The 15,711-nt window shown below is 39.1% G+C and overlaps 1 protein-coding gene across 1 annotated transcript in view; it reads left to right on the forward strand.

Moving 5' to 3' along the window:
- Window positions 1-9,431: 9,431 nt before the first annotated feature.
- The window catches only part of MTPAP (mitochondrial poly(A) polymerase), a 32,592-nt gene continuing 26,312 nt past the window's right edge, over window positions 9,432-15,711 (forward strand). The window contains exon 1 of the mRNA XM_060659063.2: window positions 9,432-9,622. Within this exon, the coding sequence (XP_060515046.1) occupies window positions 9,469-9,622 (154 nt within the window). The 5' untranslated portion in view covers window positions 9,432-9,468. The remainder of the gene's footprint in view (window positions 9,623-15,711) is intronic.

Raw genomic sequence — 15,711 nt, forward strand, 5'->3', positions numbered from 1 at the left:
TGAGGATCTTAGGTAGTTTTTATTTTTTTAATATTGTTAAAATATTATACTTTTCCTTCAGAGAGAGGTAGAGAGAGACACACAGAGATCTATCAAGATGGGACTGTTGAACACTGATCACTGTTCTGTCTTTGTTTACAGTCTTTTGTTTTGTTTTTAAACGTGGAGCAAATTATTTAATCTCGCTGTGCCTCAGTTTCCTTACCCATAGAACAAGAGGTAATAGCTTATTTTAGCAAGTCTAAGATAAACACTTTCCCCATATTTTAAAATCTCCGAAACCAAAGTGTGCTTACCCATATTTTAAAATCTCCGAAACCATCGACAGTGAAAAAGCATTGTGTCCCAGGTTAATTGGCAGCATTTTTCTCAGTGGTACCTAAAATAATGGAGTGTTTTATAATAATGGAATACCTATATCCTAGGGTCTTGTGGGGGTTACCTGAGTCAAGAAACAAGATACTTAGAGCTGTGACTGGCTGGTATTATTCACTTAATAAATTAATGTATTAGATTCTAAGTGAATTAGTCACTCCTTGTTGAACCTCTAGATTGTCTCTAATAACCCTACATCATATACTGTGTTGAAAGCCTTGTGTGTAAACCTTGAAGTGTATCTCTAATCCAGAAGTAGAATTACTAGGTCACAAGCACAAACATATTGAAGGGATGGACTTATAATCATGGTGACTAGAAAGTCAGTCAGACCTGAGAGTGACAACTTTGCGATCTTGGTCATTTTACCTCATCTTTCCACATGTGTTTTTGCATCTATAAAGTAGGAACAATAATAACATTCACGGGCGTATTGTGAGGTTTAAGTAAGACGATGCAGTTAGACACAATGTAGCATAGGTCCGTAGTGAGTTACAAATCAGTGTAAGGTATTTTTTTAAACATGTATTTATTTTTGAGAGAGAAAGAGAGACAGAGCGTGAGCGAGGGACTCGCAGAGAGAGGGGGAGACACAGAATCCGAAGCAGGCTCCAGGCTCTGAACTGTCAGCCCAGAGCTGGATGCGGGGCTCAAACTCATGGACTGTGAGATCATGACCTGAGCCGAAGTTGGACACTCAACCGACTGAGCCACCCAGGTGCCCCAGAATAAGCTATTTTCATTAGGACATTGGGACACAGGTATGACTGCATAACCTCATGCTAGCTTTGGATGATTCTGATCTCCAGTTTTCAACAGTGTCCCCATGTGGCCATAACTGGAACAGCAGCAGCAGAGAACGGGCGAGCGTAGTCAGAAATGGTCAGATTCATCTGTTCTGGTGGTGCTGACAGAACATTTGGAAGGCAGAAGCCTGTGCAGAGGATTCGTGCATATCTGAGGTAGACAGACTCGGGAAACAATGAATGCTGCCAATCTGAATATGAGAGCCTGAGCGATTGCTCTAAATATTGAAAGACGATCTCATTTATATCTCATAGATATATGAGAACTGGTGAAAGATTACAACATCCTTTCTATGGATACACCATAGGAACAGTTTATTTCTCTGCATAATATAACCATGAGAAATCACTTAGACAATTTTATTTGGAGTCTATAAAATTCTGGAAAATTCTAAGAAGACTGAATTTTAGTGAGTGGTCGGGATAAGCATGCTGATATCCAAGCTGCAATTCATGATAGGCCTCCTGGCTTGAACTTCTGGAAAAAATGGGATGCCTAGAGCTCAGAAAGACAACCAGAGGACTTCAACATATCTTTTTTGGAGGACACAATTCAGTCCTTAATAGTAGATACACTTAGTAAACAAAAAAATTCAGGCCACTATCTGTAACAAATATTCAGTACTACCTGGAAGTTTGGTTCTTTCTTCCTGTATTTGAGAGAATCTATGCAGACAGTTATTGATAGACATAGAGAAACCTGAATGAACTGACCTCAGCTAACTAGAACCCCCAACTTTTGAACAAAGATTTATTTGCACTGGCCTTTTCTTTTTTTTTTAAGTTTATTTTACTTATTTTGGGAGAGAGAGAGCAAGCACAGGAGGGGCAAAGAGAGAAGGAGAGAGAGAATCCCAAGCAGGCTCCACACTGTCCGCACAGAGCCCGATGTGGGGCTCGAACTCATGAGTTCATGACCTGAGCCAAAATACAGAGTCGGTTGCTTAACCAACTGAGCCATACAGGTACCCCAGTATTAGCCTATTTAAAGAGAAGTCATTAGGGGCTCCTGGGTGGCTCAGTCAGTTGAGCGTCCGGCTTCAGCTCAGGTCATGATCTCGCAGTCTGTGAGTTCGAGCCCCATGTCGGGCTCTGTGCTGACAGCTCAGAGCCTGGGGCCTGCTTCGGATTCTGTGTCCCTCTCTCTCTCTGCCCCTCCCCCACTCATGCTCTGTCTCTCTTTGTCTCAGAAATAAGTAAACATTAAAAAAAATTAAAGAGAAGTCATTAACAATAAAAGAATCAGATATCATGGGTATAACTTTTATTAAATATTAAGTAGATACAAAATAATATTTACAAATATGTGTATAGGAAGAAGAATTCTAATGTAGTGAACACACGTGGCCCTGCCACACAGTTTAAAAAATAAAACGTTACCATATCTTTGAAATGTCCTATATGGAATTTTTTAATGGTAAAGTTAATATATTGAGACATGCTTACTGTAAAATATTGTATATAGTTAGAATTCTATGATGTAAAAATTTGAAGTCTTCTCATGACAAAAGTACTCTCTAGGCAAAGTAACTCATTCTTTGTAATAAAGGAAGAGAGTTTCATGGTATGTCTGTACCCTAGCAGATATAACCAACAACTGATACTGAAGTTATTTCCATTTTTCTGCTTTTACATTTAATGCTGCGGTGAACCTGATTGTATACATAATATTGCTCACTTGTGCAAGTCTATCTATAGGGTAAACTCCCAGAAATGGAAATGGTGGGTAAAAGTCATGAGTGTGTATTTTAAATTTACATAATTTGAGTTGGTTTTCTGATATATCACATTAAAGTGCTTCCACGTAAAAGAATTGTTGCAACAGTCTCTAGAAAATGATAACAAGTCAGCCCTTGAACCCAAATTTAATATGGTAGACTATAACCTAGTTGACTATACTACATACAAAGATGACTTCAGTTCACAAAGGAGATCAGGGAAAGCCCCATGATGCAGGGCCACTCGTTGGAATTTTCTGGGGCAAGTACTTTACTATTTGGATCAACCGTGAGTCATTCGTTTAACAAACATACTGTCTACTTACATCGTTTCCACAGGGTACAGATTTCTAAGTCCAGTCCCTCCACTTGGGAACTAGATTCCATCCTCTCACAAGAACTACTAGAGGACGTAGCTCAGCAATTTTCTCTTCTGTCTACCATAGCGCCTATGTTCTAGCTCTGCCGGATTGCTTTGATCAGCGAACAAACATGCTATTTCTTCATAACCCACTTCTCTACTCACTACTCACTCACCTTAGTAGTAAAATCCCTAAAACAATTTTCTGCGTTATCAGTTTTGTCTCCTCTCATTTGCATTTGAACCCATTCCAATTGGGTTTTCATTATCCATCTTCCATTAAAACTGCTTTTATCAACAATATTAGTGGCCTCCATATTTTTTTGCAAAATCTTTCTCTATTCTACTTATCACCACTGACATACTCTCTATTTTAATTATATTTGTTTATTGAATGTCTCTCCCTACTAAAAGATAAGCTTCATAAGAGCTTGTTTTTGTTTTCATTTTATCTCCAGCATCTAGAACATTGCCCATAGTATTAAATCAATAATATTTGTCCAATAAATATGTAAACATATTTAATTGAGCTTATGCTGTACTTGAAGAAAAACAGGTAATAAGTAAAACAAGCATATAAATATATATAGAATGTCAGGTGGCAAAATATGCTATCAAAAAAGAGCAGGTTAGGAGGATGGGGAATACCAAGCCATATTTGGGGGGTAAAAGCATTGTTATTGTATAAGGTGATCAAAAAAATTCTTCTCTCATGAGGCAATATTTGAAGAGACATGAAGGAAGTAAAGCAGTAAGGCATATGGGAGAAAAACAACCAAGGAAGAGAATACAGCAAATGCTAATGTCCTGAGGTGCAAACTTTCTTGGAATTTTGAGAAATATCAAGGAGACTAGTATTAGAAAGAGCAGAGTAGATGGGGCAGAGAGTGACAGGAAATGTGCTCTAGAAGAAGTGGAAGGCTGGCTTACAACAGATCTTGTAAGTTTTTAGCTTTTACTCTGGAGTGGGAAGAAGTCCCTGGAGGGTTTTGAAAATATCTACACATTCAATGCAATCCCAGTCAAAATTGCACCAGCATTCTTCTCGAAGCTAGAACAAGTAATCCTAAAATTCATATCGAACCACAAAAGGCCCCGAATAGCCAAAGTAATTTTGAAGAAGAAGACCAAAGCAGGAGGCATCACAATCCCAGACTTTAGCCTGTACTACAAACCTGTCATCATCAAGACAGCATGGTATTGGCACAAAAACAGACACATACACCAATGGAATAGAATAGAAACACCAGAACTAGACCCATAAAAGTATGGCCAACTCATCTTTGACAAAGCAGGAAAGAATATCCAATGGAAAAAAGACAGTCTCTTTAACAAATGGTGCTGGGAGAACTGGACAGCAACATGCAGAAAGTTGAAACTAGACCACTTTCTCACACCATTCACAAAAATAAACTCAAAGTGGATAAAGGGCCTGAATGTGAGACAGGAAACCATCAAAACCCTAGAGGAGAAAACAGGAAAAGACCTCTCTGACCTCAGCCGTAGCAATTTCTTACTTGACATATCCCCAAAGGCAAGGGAATTAAAAGCAAAAATGAACTATCGGGACCTCACGAAGGTAAAAAGCTTCTGCACAGCAAAGGAAACAATGAACAAAACTAAAAGACAACCAACGGAATGGGAAAAGATATTTGCAAATGACATCGGACAAAGGGCTAGTATCCAAAATCTATAAAGAACTCACCAAACTCCACACCCGAAAAACAAATAATCCAGTGAAGAAATGGGCAGAAAACATGAATACACACTTCTCTAAAGAAGACATCCGGATGGCCAACAGGCACATGAAAAGATGTTCAACGTCGCTCCTTACCAGGGAAATACAAATCAAAACCACACTCAGATATCACCTCACGCCAGTCAGAGTGGCCAAAATGAAGAAATCAGGAGACTATAGATGCTGGAGAGGATGTGGAGAAACGGGAACCCTCTTGCACTGTTGCTGGGAATGCAAACTGGTCCAGCCGCTCTGGAAAACAGTGTGGAGGTTCCTCAAAAAATTAAAAATAGACCTACCCTATGACCCAGCAGTAGCACTGCTAGGAATTTACCCAAGGGACACTTGTACCCCAATGTTTATAGCAGCACTCTCAACAATAGCCAAATTATGGAAAGAGCCTAAACGTCCATCACCTGATGAATGGATAAAGAAATTGTGGTTTATATACACAATGGAGTACTACCTGGCAATGAGAAAGAATGAAATATGGCCCTTTGTAGCAATGTGGATGGAACTGGAGAGTGTTATGCTAAGTGAAATAAGCTATACAGAGAAAGACAGATGCCATATGTTTTCACTCTTATGTGGATCCTGAGAAACTTAACAGAAACCCATGGGGGAGGGGAAGGAAAAAAAAAAGAGAGAGAGAGGTTAGAGTGGGAGAGAGCCAAAGCATAAGAGACTCTTAAAAACTGAGAACAAACTGAGGGCTCATGGGGGGTGGAAGGGAGGGGAGGGTGAGTGATGGGTATTGAAGAGGGCAACTCTTGGGATGAACACTGGGTGTTGTATGGTTACCAATTTGACAATAAATTTCATATATTTAAATAAATATATAAATAAATAAAGTGGAGAAAAATGAAAAGAAGAATGGAATGATCACTACACTGTAGCCAATGGGATGAGAACAGACTGTATGGAGCATGAGAGAGAGGCAAACTGGTTAAGAGGTTAGAGCAAAACTACAGGTAAGCTGAATGCAGCAACATGTAAAAAGAATTACACACCATGACCAGTAGGATTATTAGAGAAATGCAAGATTGGTTTAAAGGCTGAATATTAATTAATGTTATATGCCACATTAAAAGAATGCACTTATCATCTCGATAGATGTAGGAAAAAAACAAAACAATCCAGTGTCCTTTCATGATAAAAATGCTTAACAAACAGAAAGGGAAGAGAACTTCTTCAACCTGGTAAAGGGTATTTACAAAACACCCACAACTAACATCATAAACTATACAGGAAGACTGGATGCTTTTCCACTAAGAACAGGAACAATACAGGATGGTCATTCTCACCACTTCAATTCAACATTTCGCTGGAGGTTCTAGCCAGAGTAATTAAGTAAGAAAATTAAATAAAAGCTTCCAAACCATAAAGGAAGAAATAAAACTGTCTCTCTTTGCAGATTATCTTGTATATAGAAAAATCTAACACAGCTACAAACAAAACAAAACAAAAACAAAAAACAAAAATTATTAAAGCTGAAACTGAGTCATCAATGCTACTGGATACAATATAAACATACAAAAACCAATTGTGTTTCTACACCCTTGCAATGAACAATCTAAAGAAAAATAAGAAAATAATTCCATCTATAGTAGCATCACAAAGAATAAAATACTTAGAAATAAGTACATTTAATAAGTATAAGACTTATACACTGAACACTGGAAAACATTGTTGAAAGAAATTAAAGAAGACCTAAGCAAATGGAAGGCCCTCCCATGTTCACATTTTAGATCTAATGTTGTTAAAGATGACGATACTCCTGAAGTTGATCTACAGATTCAGCACAATTACTCTCAAAATCTCAGCTGCCTTTTTGGAAGCAACTGAGAAGCTGATAATAAAATTTATATGGAAATACAGGGGCTCATAACAGTTTCTAAAGTAATTTTGGAAAAAATGAACAAGGTTGGAAAACTCACTTCTCAATTTTAAAAAACTTTCTGCAAAGCAACATTGATCAAGACAGGGTGGTACTGATGTAAGGATAAACATATAGATCAATGAAATAGAATTGAGAATCCAGAAATAAGCACAGGTATCTGTGATCATCTGACTTCAACAAATATGCCAATGCCATTTAATGGGCAAAGTAGAGTCTTTTAAACAAATAGTACTGGGACAAATTGAATATCCACATCCAAAACCATGAAATCAGATGCCTAACTCATACTATATACAAAAATTTACTCAAAATTAATCAAAGACCTAAATGTATGAGCTAAAAATGTTAAAATCTTAGAAGCAAACATAGGGATAAATCTTCACAACCTTGGGGTAGGCAATGTTTCTTAGATATAACACTAAAACCCAAGCAACAAAAGAAAAAAATTAGATTTCATCAAAATCAACTTTTATGTTTCAAAGGACACTATCAAGTAAATGAAGTTAAACCCACAGAATAGGATCAAGTGTTTGCAAATCATACATCTGATAAAGACATATCCAGAGTATGTAAAGAACTCTTAAAACAGTAGTAAAATAATTCAGTTAAAAATGGGCAAAGGATCTCAATAAACATTTTTCCAAAGAAAATACACAAATGACCAATAATCCTATGAAGAGAGCTCAACATTCATCAAATGCAAATCAAAAGTGGGATACCACTCATACCCATTAGCAAGGCTATTAAAACACACACAAAAAAAACCCCAGAAGGGCTACCTGGGTGGCTCAGTCAGCTAAGCATCTGACTTTGGCTCAGGTCATGATCTCATGGGTTCATGGGTTTGAGCCCCACATCAGGCTCTGTGCAGACAGCTCAGAGCCTGGAGCCTGCTTCAGATTCTGTGTCTCCCTTGCTCTCTGCCCCTCCCCTGCTCATGCTCTGTCTCTGTTTCTCAAAATGAATAAACGTTAAAAAAAAAAAAAAAGAAAATAACAAGTATTGGTAAGAATGCGCAGAAATTGGAAACTTCTTACACTACTAGTGGGAATGAAAATCATGCAGCTGCTTTGGAAAATAGCCTGACATTTCCTCGAAAGATTAAACACAGAATTACCATACAGCCCAGCACTTCTACTCATAGGTATATGGCCAAGAGAAGTGAAAACATATGTTCATATAAAAACTGATAATGGATGTTCATAGCAGCATTATTTATAATATCCAAAAGACAGAAACAACAGAAATGGGCAACCATATGTGGCATATCCATTGTTAAAAATAGGACAACAGGCCCCAGTTAGAGTCACTTGTGTAAGCCTCATGTAACCAAAACAAAACCTAATTACAGTTTCAACTCTCCCAGAAATAGAATCTTAAGCCCATCAATCAGAAATCACCTGATTAGAACCAGTTTATTTGCCTGATAAACTGGGACATCCCCTAAAGGAAAGTAACTTTATGCAAACCAGTGTGTTTTTTGCTCACTATTACTTCCTTGTTCCTGCTCTCTTCTGCCTGTGAAAATCTTTCATTTATATTTTCAAGTCTTCCCTTCTGCCTATAAACGCCCTTTCTGTCTGCTAGATTGGATGTTGCCTGATTTGAATTTATTTTTGTTCAAACAATCTCTTAAAATTTTTAATATGCCCCAACTTATCTTCTAACACCATGTGATGGAATATTATTTGGCCATAGAAAGGAATGAAGTGGTGACAGATGCTACAGCATAGAAGAACCTTGAAAGTATTATGCCAAGTGAAGGAGGCCAGTCACAAAAAAACACATATTGCATGATTCTATGTCTATGAAATGTCTAGAAAAGGCAAAATCATGGAGACAAAAAGTAGATAAGTGGTTATTTAGGGCTGGGGGGAATGTGGGGACTGGGGGAGTGATAGCTAATGGGCACAAGTTTTCTTTTGGAGCTGATGAAAGTGTTCTAAAAATGATTATGCCTATGGTTGCACAACTTTGTGGTATACTCACAACCACTGAATGGGACACCTAAAGTGGTGAATTGTGTAGAATATGAACTAAATCTCAGTAAACTTGTTATAAGAAAAAAGGAAAACTTTGCACCAGGTAATCTAGGTTTAACTCCCATCTCTGTCCCGGACTGGCTGTGTAACTTTACAAATGTTACTTAACTTGCATACGCCTCAGTCTCCCTGTAAATAAACGGCGATAATAATAGTTCCCATCTCACAGGGTTGTTGTAAGGGTTGAGAGCCAGTACGTGTAGAGGTCTGATAAAGAAAAAGTGTTATCACTTACTCTACTCTTAAGTATAGATTCCCAAATAAGTGCTCCTTCCCTATGACCTTGAGGTCCGGTTCTATTTTCATGACTCTATTTGAAAGAGTAGGTGGTGGGCTCGTTCTACGGGGGGCTCTTCTTTTTAGAGAACCGTGGGAGAGCAAAACCGAAACGAATCTGAAAGCAAAGGCATCTTCAGTCCGGCAACTTTCGCCTAGTTTGACCTTCTAGGCTTCCCGTTCCTTACTCCTCAGTACGCACGCGCAGGAGCCAGGTGCCCTTTTCGTCTTCCTGCCTCTCTTACTTTGACAATGGCGGCTCGCGCTGTGGGGTTGTTGGCCAGTTTACCCCTATGTGCTCAGAGAAGTCAAGTGCTGCGTCCTATCCACAGGCTTCTCAGTTGCCCAAGAACTGTGGCCGCAGAAATTAAAAGAGAAGAGCAGTCGTCGGGGAGCGTGGAGACAGGTGATGGCGCCGTGTCCTCGGTTTGCTCTGTAGCCGCGACCCACCGCGGGCGAGGGAAGGGGGAAGAGACTGGGATCGCGGGCGAGCGCGGGGCCTGTGGACACGGCCGAGGAGCCTTTGGCAATAGGGTGAGGTTGTGTCCCATCCTCCTCTAATCTCGCTAGGGGAACTTAGAGCCACCCGTTGCTCATGGTAGTAGTGGGGTGTGATGTTAATTCGGGGAGGCCTGTGCACAGTAATGAAGTTGTTTAAATCTTTGTGAAGTTCAGGCCACGAGCACAGTTTGCTTATATTTTATACTTTGATAAAATACAGTGATAACAGTGATGCCACATATCGGTCAGTTGCTTCATTCACAAATGTATCTGATTTACAAGCTGTTGGAGGACGGGTGTATTGAAGCATTAATGAGTAACAGTATTCCCCGCTTCCGAATGTAGGATTCTGCCTGTGAAAATTATTGCCTTTTGCTTTATTCTTTTGGCCGTTTTAGTAACCTGGTAACGGGTTTGCATTCACTGGAACAGGCTGCCGACCCGGAGACGTTCTAAATTTATATGCTTCTTTGCGTATTATTGAAGCCCTGTTGTGACCCCCAAGAGCTGTATCTTCTTTACAACTTTTAAAACAATCTAGCAAAAAATGTTTCATTGTCTCCACTTAACAGGTGTAGAAAGAAGCTAAAAGAACCGAGCAACTTGCGTAAGGTTACATATCGAGTTAATTTAGATCTCGAGTGAATAGGCAAAATGTTTATTTCTACCATTTCTTGGAGCTGTAGTTTTAAGAGATAAAATTACTTCTGGTAGTAGTTTTATAGTAGACTGAACAAGTAAAATGTTCCCCCCTAAAATAAATGGTAGGATTTTTCTTCTCAGATTGTAAATAAAGGGTCTTGTTGACAGGGAGTGGAAGTGTTACTTAATATGACTTTTCATGGAAATACTGATTGGATTGTCTTTGGTAGAAGCTGCTTCTGTTAAAAATTCTTAAGTAACTCTGAAAATTTGAGTAAGAATTCTGCCAAAGAAGCTGTTTTAATTTAGCATCTGAATAGTGGTTTAAATTTGGGAGTATTTTCATATGCTCTTTGAGAAAATAGAACTCTGTAAAGTTGGTATGGAAGGAGTTATTACTCGTTTATAGATGAGAAAACAGGCTAGTCCAAGTGGCTAGCTCAAACTTATCCATCTATTAAGTAGCAGTGATAAGGAAAAAACCTGATTCCAAGGCTGTACTCTTCATTTAGTACAGCTTTGTTGTTTTTGTTAGAAAATGTGTTTCATTTTGTATCATATAACTGGCTAAATGTACAGGGACTCTTGTGTGCAACAAAATCATCATTTGAATTTCTTTTCCATTTTTAAAAAGAGAAGGAAGTAACTGCACCTTCCTATTTGACATAGCTTTCATTTGAGTAGTGGAAAAGAACCCCGATTTTAAGAGTAAGAATATATAGTGTATATAGTGTATTATACTCTTTGGGATGCAGGTGACAGAAGCTAAGTCAAATTAGCTTAAGTAGAAAGGGGAGAATGTACCAACCCATGTAACCAAACTCCAGAAAGAGCCAACTGCTTTAAGGTCAACTGGGTGGATATGGTCAATGTGAGGTAGTGTTTTCTTCAGCTGTTTTTCGGTGGCCTCCTTGTCTCAGATTCTTCTGCATGGAGGCATGACCACCAGCAGCTTCAAGTTTACTTGCGTATAGCCTTTTCCAAAGGGAAGAATAAGATAATCTTATACCTAAATTTGAAGAATTCTGAGAAGGAGCTTTTGATTGATCACACCCCCACCTCTTGGACCAAGAGGGGCTTTCCAAAATAGTCTGATAATCTTAGTCTCTCCGAGGGGATGAGGGTCAGTATCCTAGGTAGGATAACAATATTGACAGCCCCCCACAACCTCATAGAGTGGTTTCCTGCCCGCTGGGGTGTGTATCACTTAAACAAGGGGGACAGAGGCTAGGCAATCAGATAACAGATAGCATTCTAGAAGATGCTATCCAGCTTATTAGATATTTGATTTTGTGCAAGGTTTTTTTTTTTTTTTTCCAGTAATGATACCTGCTCCATCACAAAGCTTATTCTGAGATTTGAAATAGAGCGTATTTGTAGAGGCTTGGAAAACTGAAGTGCTGCACGAACAGAGGGTTTGCTGTTAAGAGTTGAAGACAGCATTCAGGTTCTCATTAGTTTTCCTTCAGGCTGCAAATCCCGCTTAATCTACAGTAATTCTCTGTCAGCTTCTAGACCTTTTACCCCTCCTCGCCAGGTGGTCTCTGTTTCATCAGTATCCTTCATATCCATTATGGCCACAGTAGAACATATACTCCGTACGCGGCCCGACCAGTAAATAGTAAAGAAATGCTGTTATCCCTTGAATTTGGGTTTTTAAGAACATTTGTTTCCATGAAGATTGGAATTTTTTTTTTTTTTTTTTTTTTTTTAATTTATTTTTGGGACAGAGAGAGACAGAGCATGAACGGGGGAGGGGCAGAGAGAGAGGGAGACACAGAATCGGAAACAGGCTCCAGGCTCCGAGCCATCAGCCCAGAGCCTGACGCGGGGCTCGAACTCACGGACCGCGAGATCGTGACCTGGCTGAAGTCGGACGCTTAACCGACTGCGCCACCCAGGCGCCCCAAGATTGGAATTTTATAGATGTATATGTATCTGTTCATTCCCTGTGCACATCCCAGAGGTGAAGACGTCGCTTTGACTCATTTTGAGCTTTCATCAAATCAAACTTTTGGGCCTCTTTTATGCAACTGTTACTAGGTTAATTTTCTTCCCCATTATGTCATTGTGTCTTTATTTTTTTTTTTTTTTAATGTGTATTTATTTTTTATTTAATTTTTTTTTTTTTTCAACGTTTTTTAATTTATTTTTGGGACAGAGAGAGACAGAGCATGAACGGGGGAGGGGCAGAGAGAGAAGGAGACACAGAATCGGAAAGAGGCTCCAGGCTCCGAGCTGTCAGCCCAGAGCCTGACGCGGGGCTCGAACTCACGGACCGCGAGATCGTGACCTGGCTGAAGTCGGACGCTCAACCGACTGCGCCACCCAGGCGCCCCTTTAATGTGTATTTATTTTGAGAGAGAGAGAGCGAGCAAGCGAGCAGGGGAGGGGCAGAGAGAGAGGGAAACAGAGAATCCTGAGCAGGCTCCGCACTGTCTGCACGGAGCCCGGTGTGGGGCTGGAACTCATGAACCTGTGAGATCATGGCCTGAGCCGAAGTCAGGAGCCAGGCACTTAACCGACTGAACCACCCAGGTGCCCCGATGTTGTTTTCGATTTTAAGTGCAGGACAGTATTTAGTCGTAGTTTTTTTTTTTTTTTTTTTTATTAAGTTTATGCTTACCAGATTATGTCATCAAGACCATTGAAATTGAGTCTGTCATAAAATATTGGCACTTACTACTTTTCAGTCTCAACTTTGTGTTATTCGTAGGTTTGATAAACCTTTTATGAGGGAATACATTTAAACTTCCTGAACTTTTTGTTCCCCCTTCACAACTTTGTCCTCATCATTTTTACCTACTGTTGTTCAGGCCAGAGCTGTAAATACTTTAGATTGTACCTCTCCCAGCTTTTTAAGCAAATTTCTTCATCTTTTATCAGACTTCTCTATCAATCTTAAATTCAGTCTCTCCTCTTAGTGATCAGCTGCAGGGATATACTTGCATAAAAATCAAAGACATCGTATGCAGATGATATTGCAGTATTGTTTGTAATAGTGACAGGAGGTAAACCATCTGAATATCAGTAGAGAATTGGCTAAACTGTGATAAATTAACAAGAATACTTACACAGTTACTTTTATTTTTTTTTTACACAGTTACTTTTAAAATGAGGTAGACATATACTGATACAGATATCCCCAGTGTATTAAATTTTTAAAGGCATATTATAAAACAATGTGAAATATGATTTCGGTAATTTTGTGTAAAAAATGTTTATCTGTGGAGAAATGCAAATATTTGTATATGCCTTAAAAATGTATGAAAACATAAGTACCAAACTTAATGGTTGAGTGTTATTAGGGGCAGAGAACTAGGGAAGGATTTATACTTAAACTTCATAAAATGTGATAATTTGACTTTATTTTTACAATAAGCATTTAGACAACAGTCTGGACTCCGTAAAAATCAGAGACAAGAATGTGTAAGTGGTAGTTACAAAGGGAAAAGTGGGTGAGGTGGTCTAGGCAGAGCCTATATCAAAAAAAAAAAAAAAAAAAAAAAAGAAGAAGAAGAAGAAGGAAATAGGGACTAATTGGAAGGACTGTCAGTGGACTTGAGATCACAGTGAATAGTAATAGTCCCTGTCCTCAATATCTGGAAGACAGATATTCTTCCATATTGTTAAGTTATTACAACACCGTGAATTACGTTCTTTCACAGATGTTGAAGTAAGGTAATACGGAGGTGGAGGAGATACCTACCATGGAAAGTCAGAAGTCTTCGCAGACCTATGGGAGGATGAATGGGAGTGTTCGGGGCAGAAAATGAGAAGGTGGGCATTCCAGTCAGAGACAAGAAGATAGTCAAAGTTCACAGTGTGTGGGGTACCTTAAGTGAACACTGCAGAAGGAGGAAATGGTAGAAGGAAATGGTAGACATTGAAGAGGAGAGATGGGGCAAAATGCCAATAACTATCCCCATGCTGTTGGGTTTAGGCTTGATCTTGAATGCAGTAGGGAAGCTATTGAAAGGTTTGAAGCAGGGAAGTCAAAGAATGCGACTTTTTTTAAAAGATTGATTTATAAAGACTACTTTGGCACCAGAGAATGGCTTGAAAAGGAAAAGACCAGCGTGAATAAGACCATTTGAGGAATCCGGCTGTTGGGATACAGGCCTTGAAATAAGAGATTGATGTTAAAGAATTGGCATCCGGAATGGAGATGTGGACCCCTATTTAAGAGATGTATTTTCAGCATCTCGTACAGTGAAGGCAGGAATCAAACTCAGCATGTGTTTGATCAGTTAGAAACGTGGGGTATGTCAGGGCTAAGAGTTCTGTGGTGTGCCACTGGAGACTGCCTCCAGGCCTTTGCTAACGAACAGGGTTAGGGTACAGCGAGCTCTTACTGCATTAACACACATTTCTCTGTCTTGTCCATGAGAATGTCTTGGAGTTTGCTGAGATCAAGGTACAGTGTGTTTGCAGTATTCCTTGATCTATCAGTTTTATAACCTTTTGAAAGGAGTCGAAAAGCATCTGCTGATTTCCATGTTATCAGTTATATTTTCTGTACTATTTAATCTCTTTGGAATTTTTTGTGGGTATTGTTACCAGACTTGGTGGTTTATAATCTCTAGAATCTACCATTCCAGATATTTAAAAGAAACACTTTTAGGCCACCCAACTAGAAGTTAAGTATCTTGGAGGAAAAAATATGTTGCTAAAATTCAGCATTTGGCCTTAATACACTCTTAGAACTCGAATGATTTTCTTTTTCCTTATGCTTGGTTGTTGATTCTTCGTTTGTGGTCAGTTGATTATTAATATCTAATTCTTGACTGTTACAGCTCTTGTCTTCATTTCCTGTGATGGTAAAGCCCCCAGCCCTAGTTTGGTTTTGAATGAAAAAAGAAATTACCCCCTATTTCTTTAGTAAAATTACCATGAATTCTTAAGGACAGCAGCTGAGTTTGAAATTGGTTGATGTACCTGTGATACACAGCACAAGATAGTTGGTAACGCACTGTTAATTGTTTGAGCTAGATCAAGACCCATGACAAAGAAAAACAACAGTAACTTACTTTAATCCATTAAAGTTATTTTTTAAGTTTATTTATTTATTTTGAGAGAGAGAGTGGGGGAGGGGCAGAGAAGAAGAGAGAGGGAATCCCAAGCAGGTTCCACAATGTCTATGCAGAGCCTGACACGGGGCTCGAACCCATGAACCCTGAGATCATGACCTGGGCCGAGATCAAGAGTCTGACTAAGCCACCCAGGTGCCCCAATACGTTAAAGTTCTAAACTTCATTCTCATTTACACTCAGGTTTATAATAATTTCTTTTAGGCTTTGGTATGTTATAACCTTGTACAGGTTTTATATGTGTGTATTTGGGGTAGTGTTA

Source organism: Panthera onca, chromosome B4 (assembly GCF_046562875.1).
Source record: "Panthera onca isolate mPanOnc1 chromosome B4, mPanOnc1 haplotype 2, whole genome shotgun sequence".
In the NCBI taxonomy this organism is placed as follows: Eukaryota; Metazoa; Chordata; class Mammalia; order Carnivora; family Felidae; genus Panthera; species Panthera onca.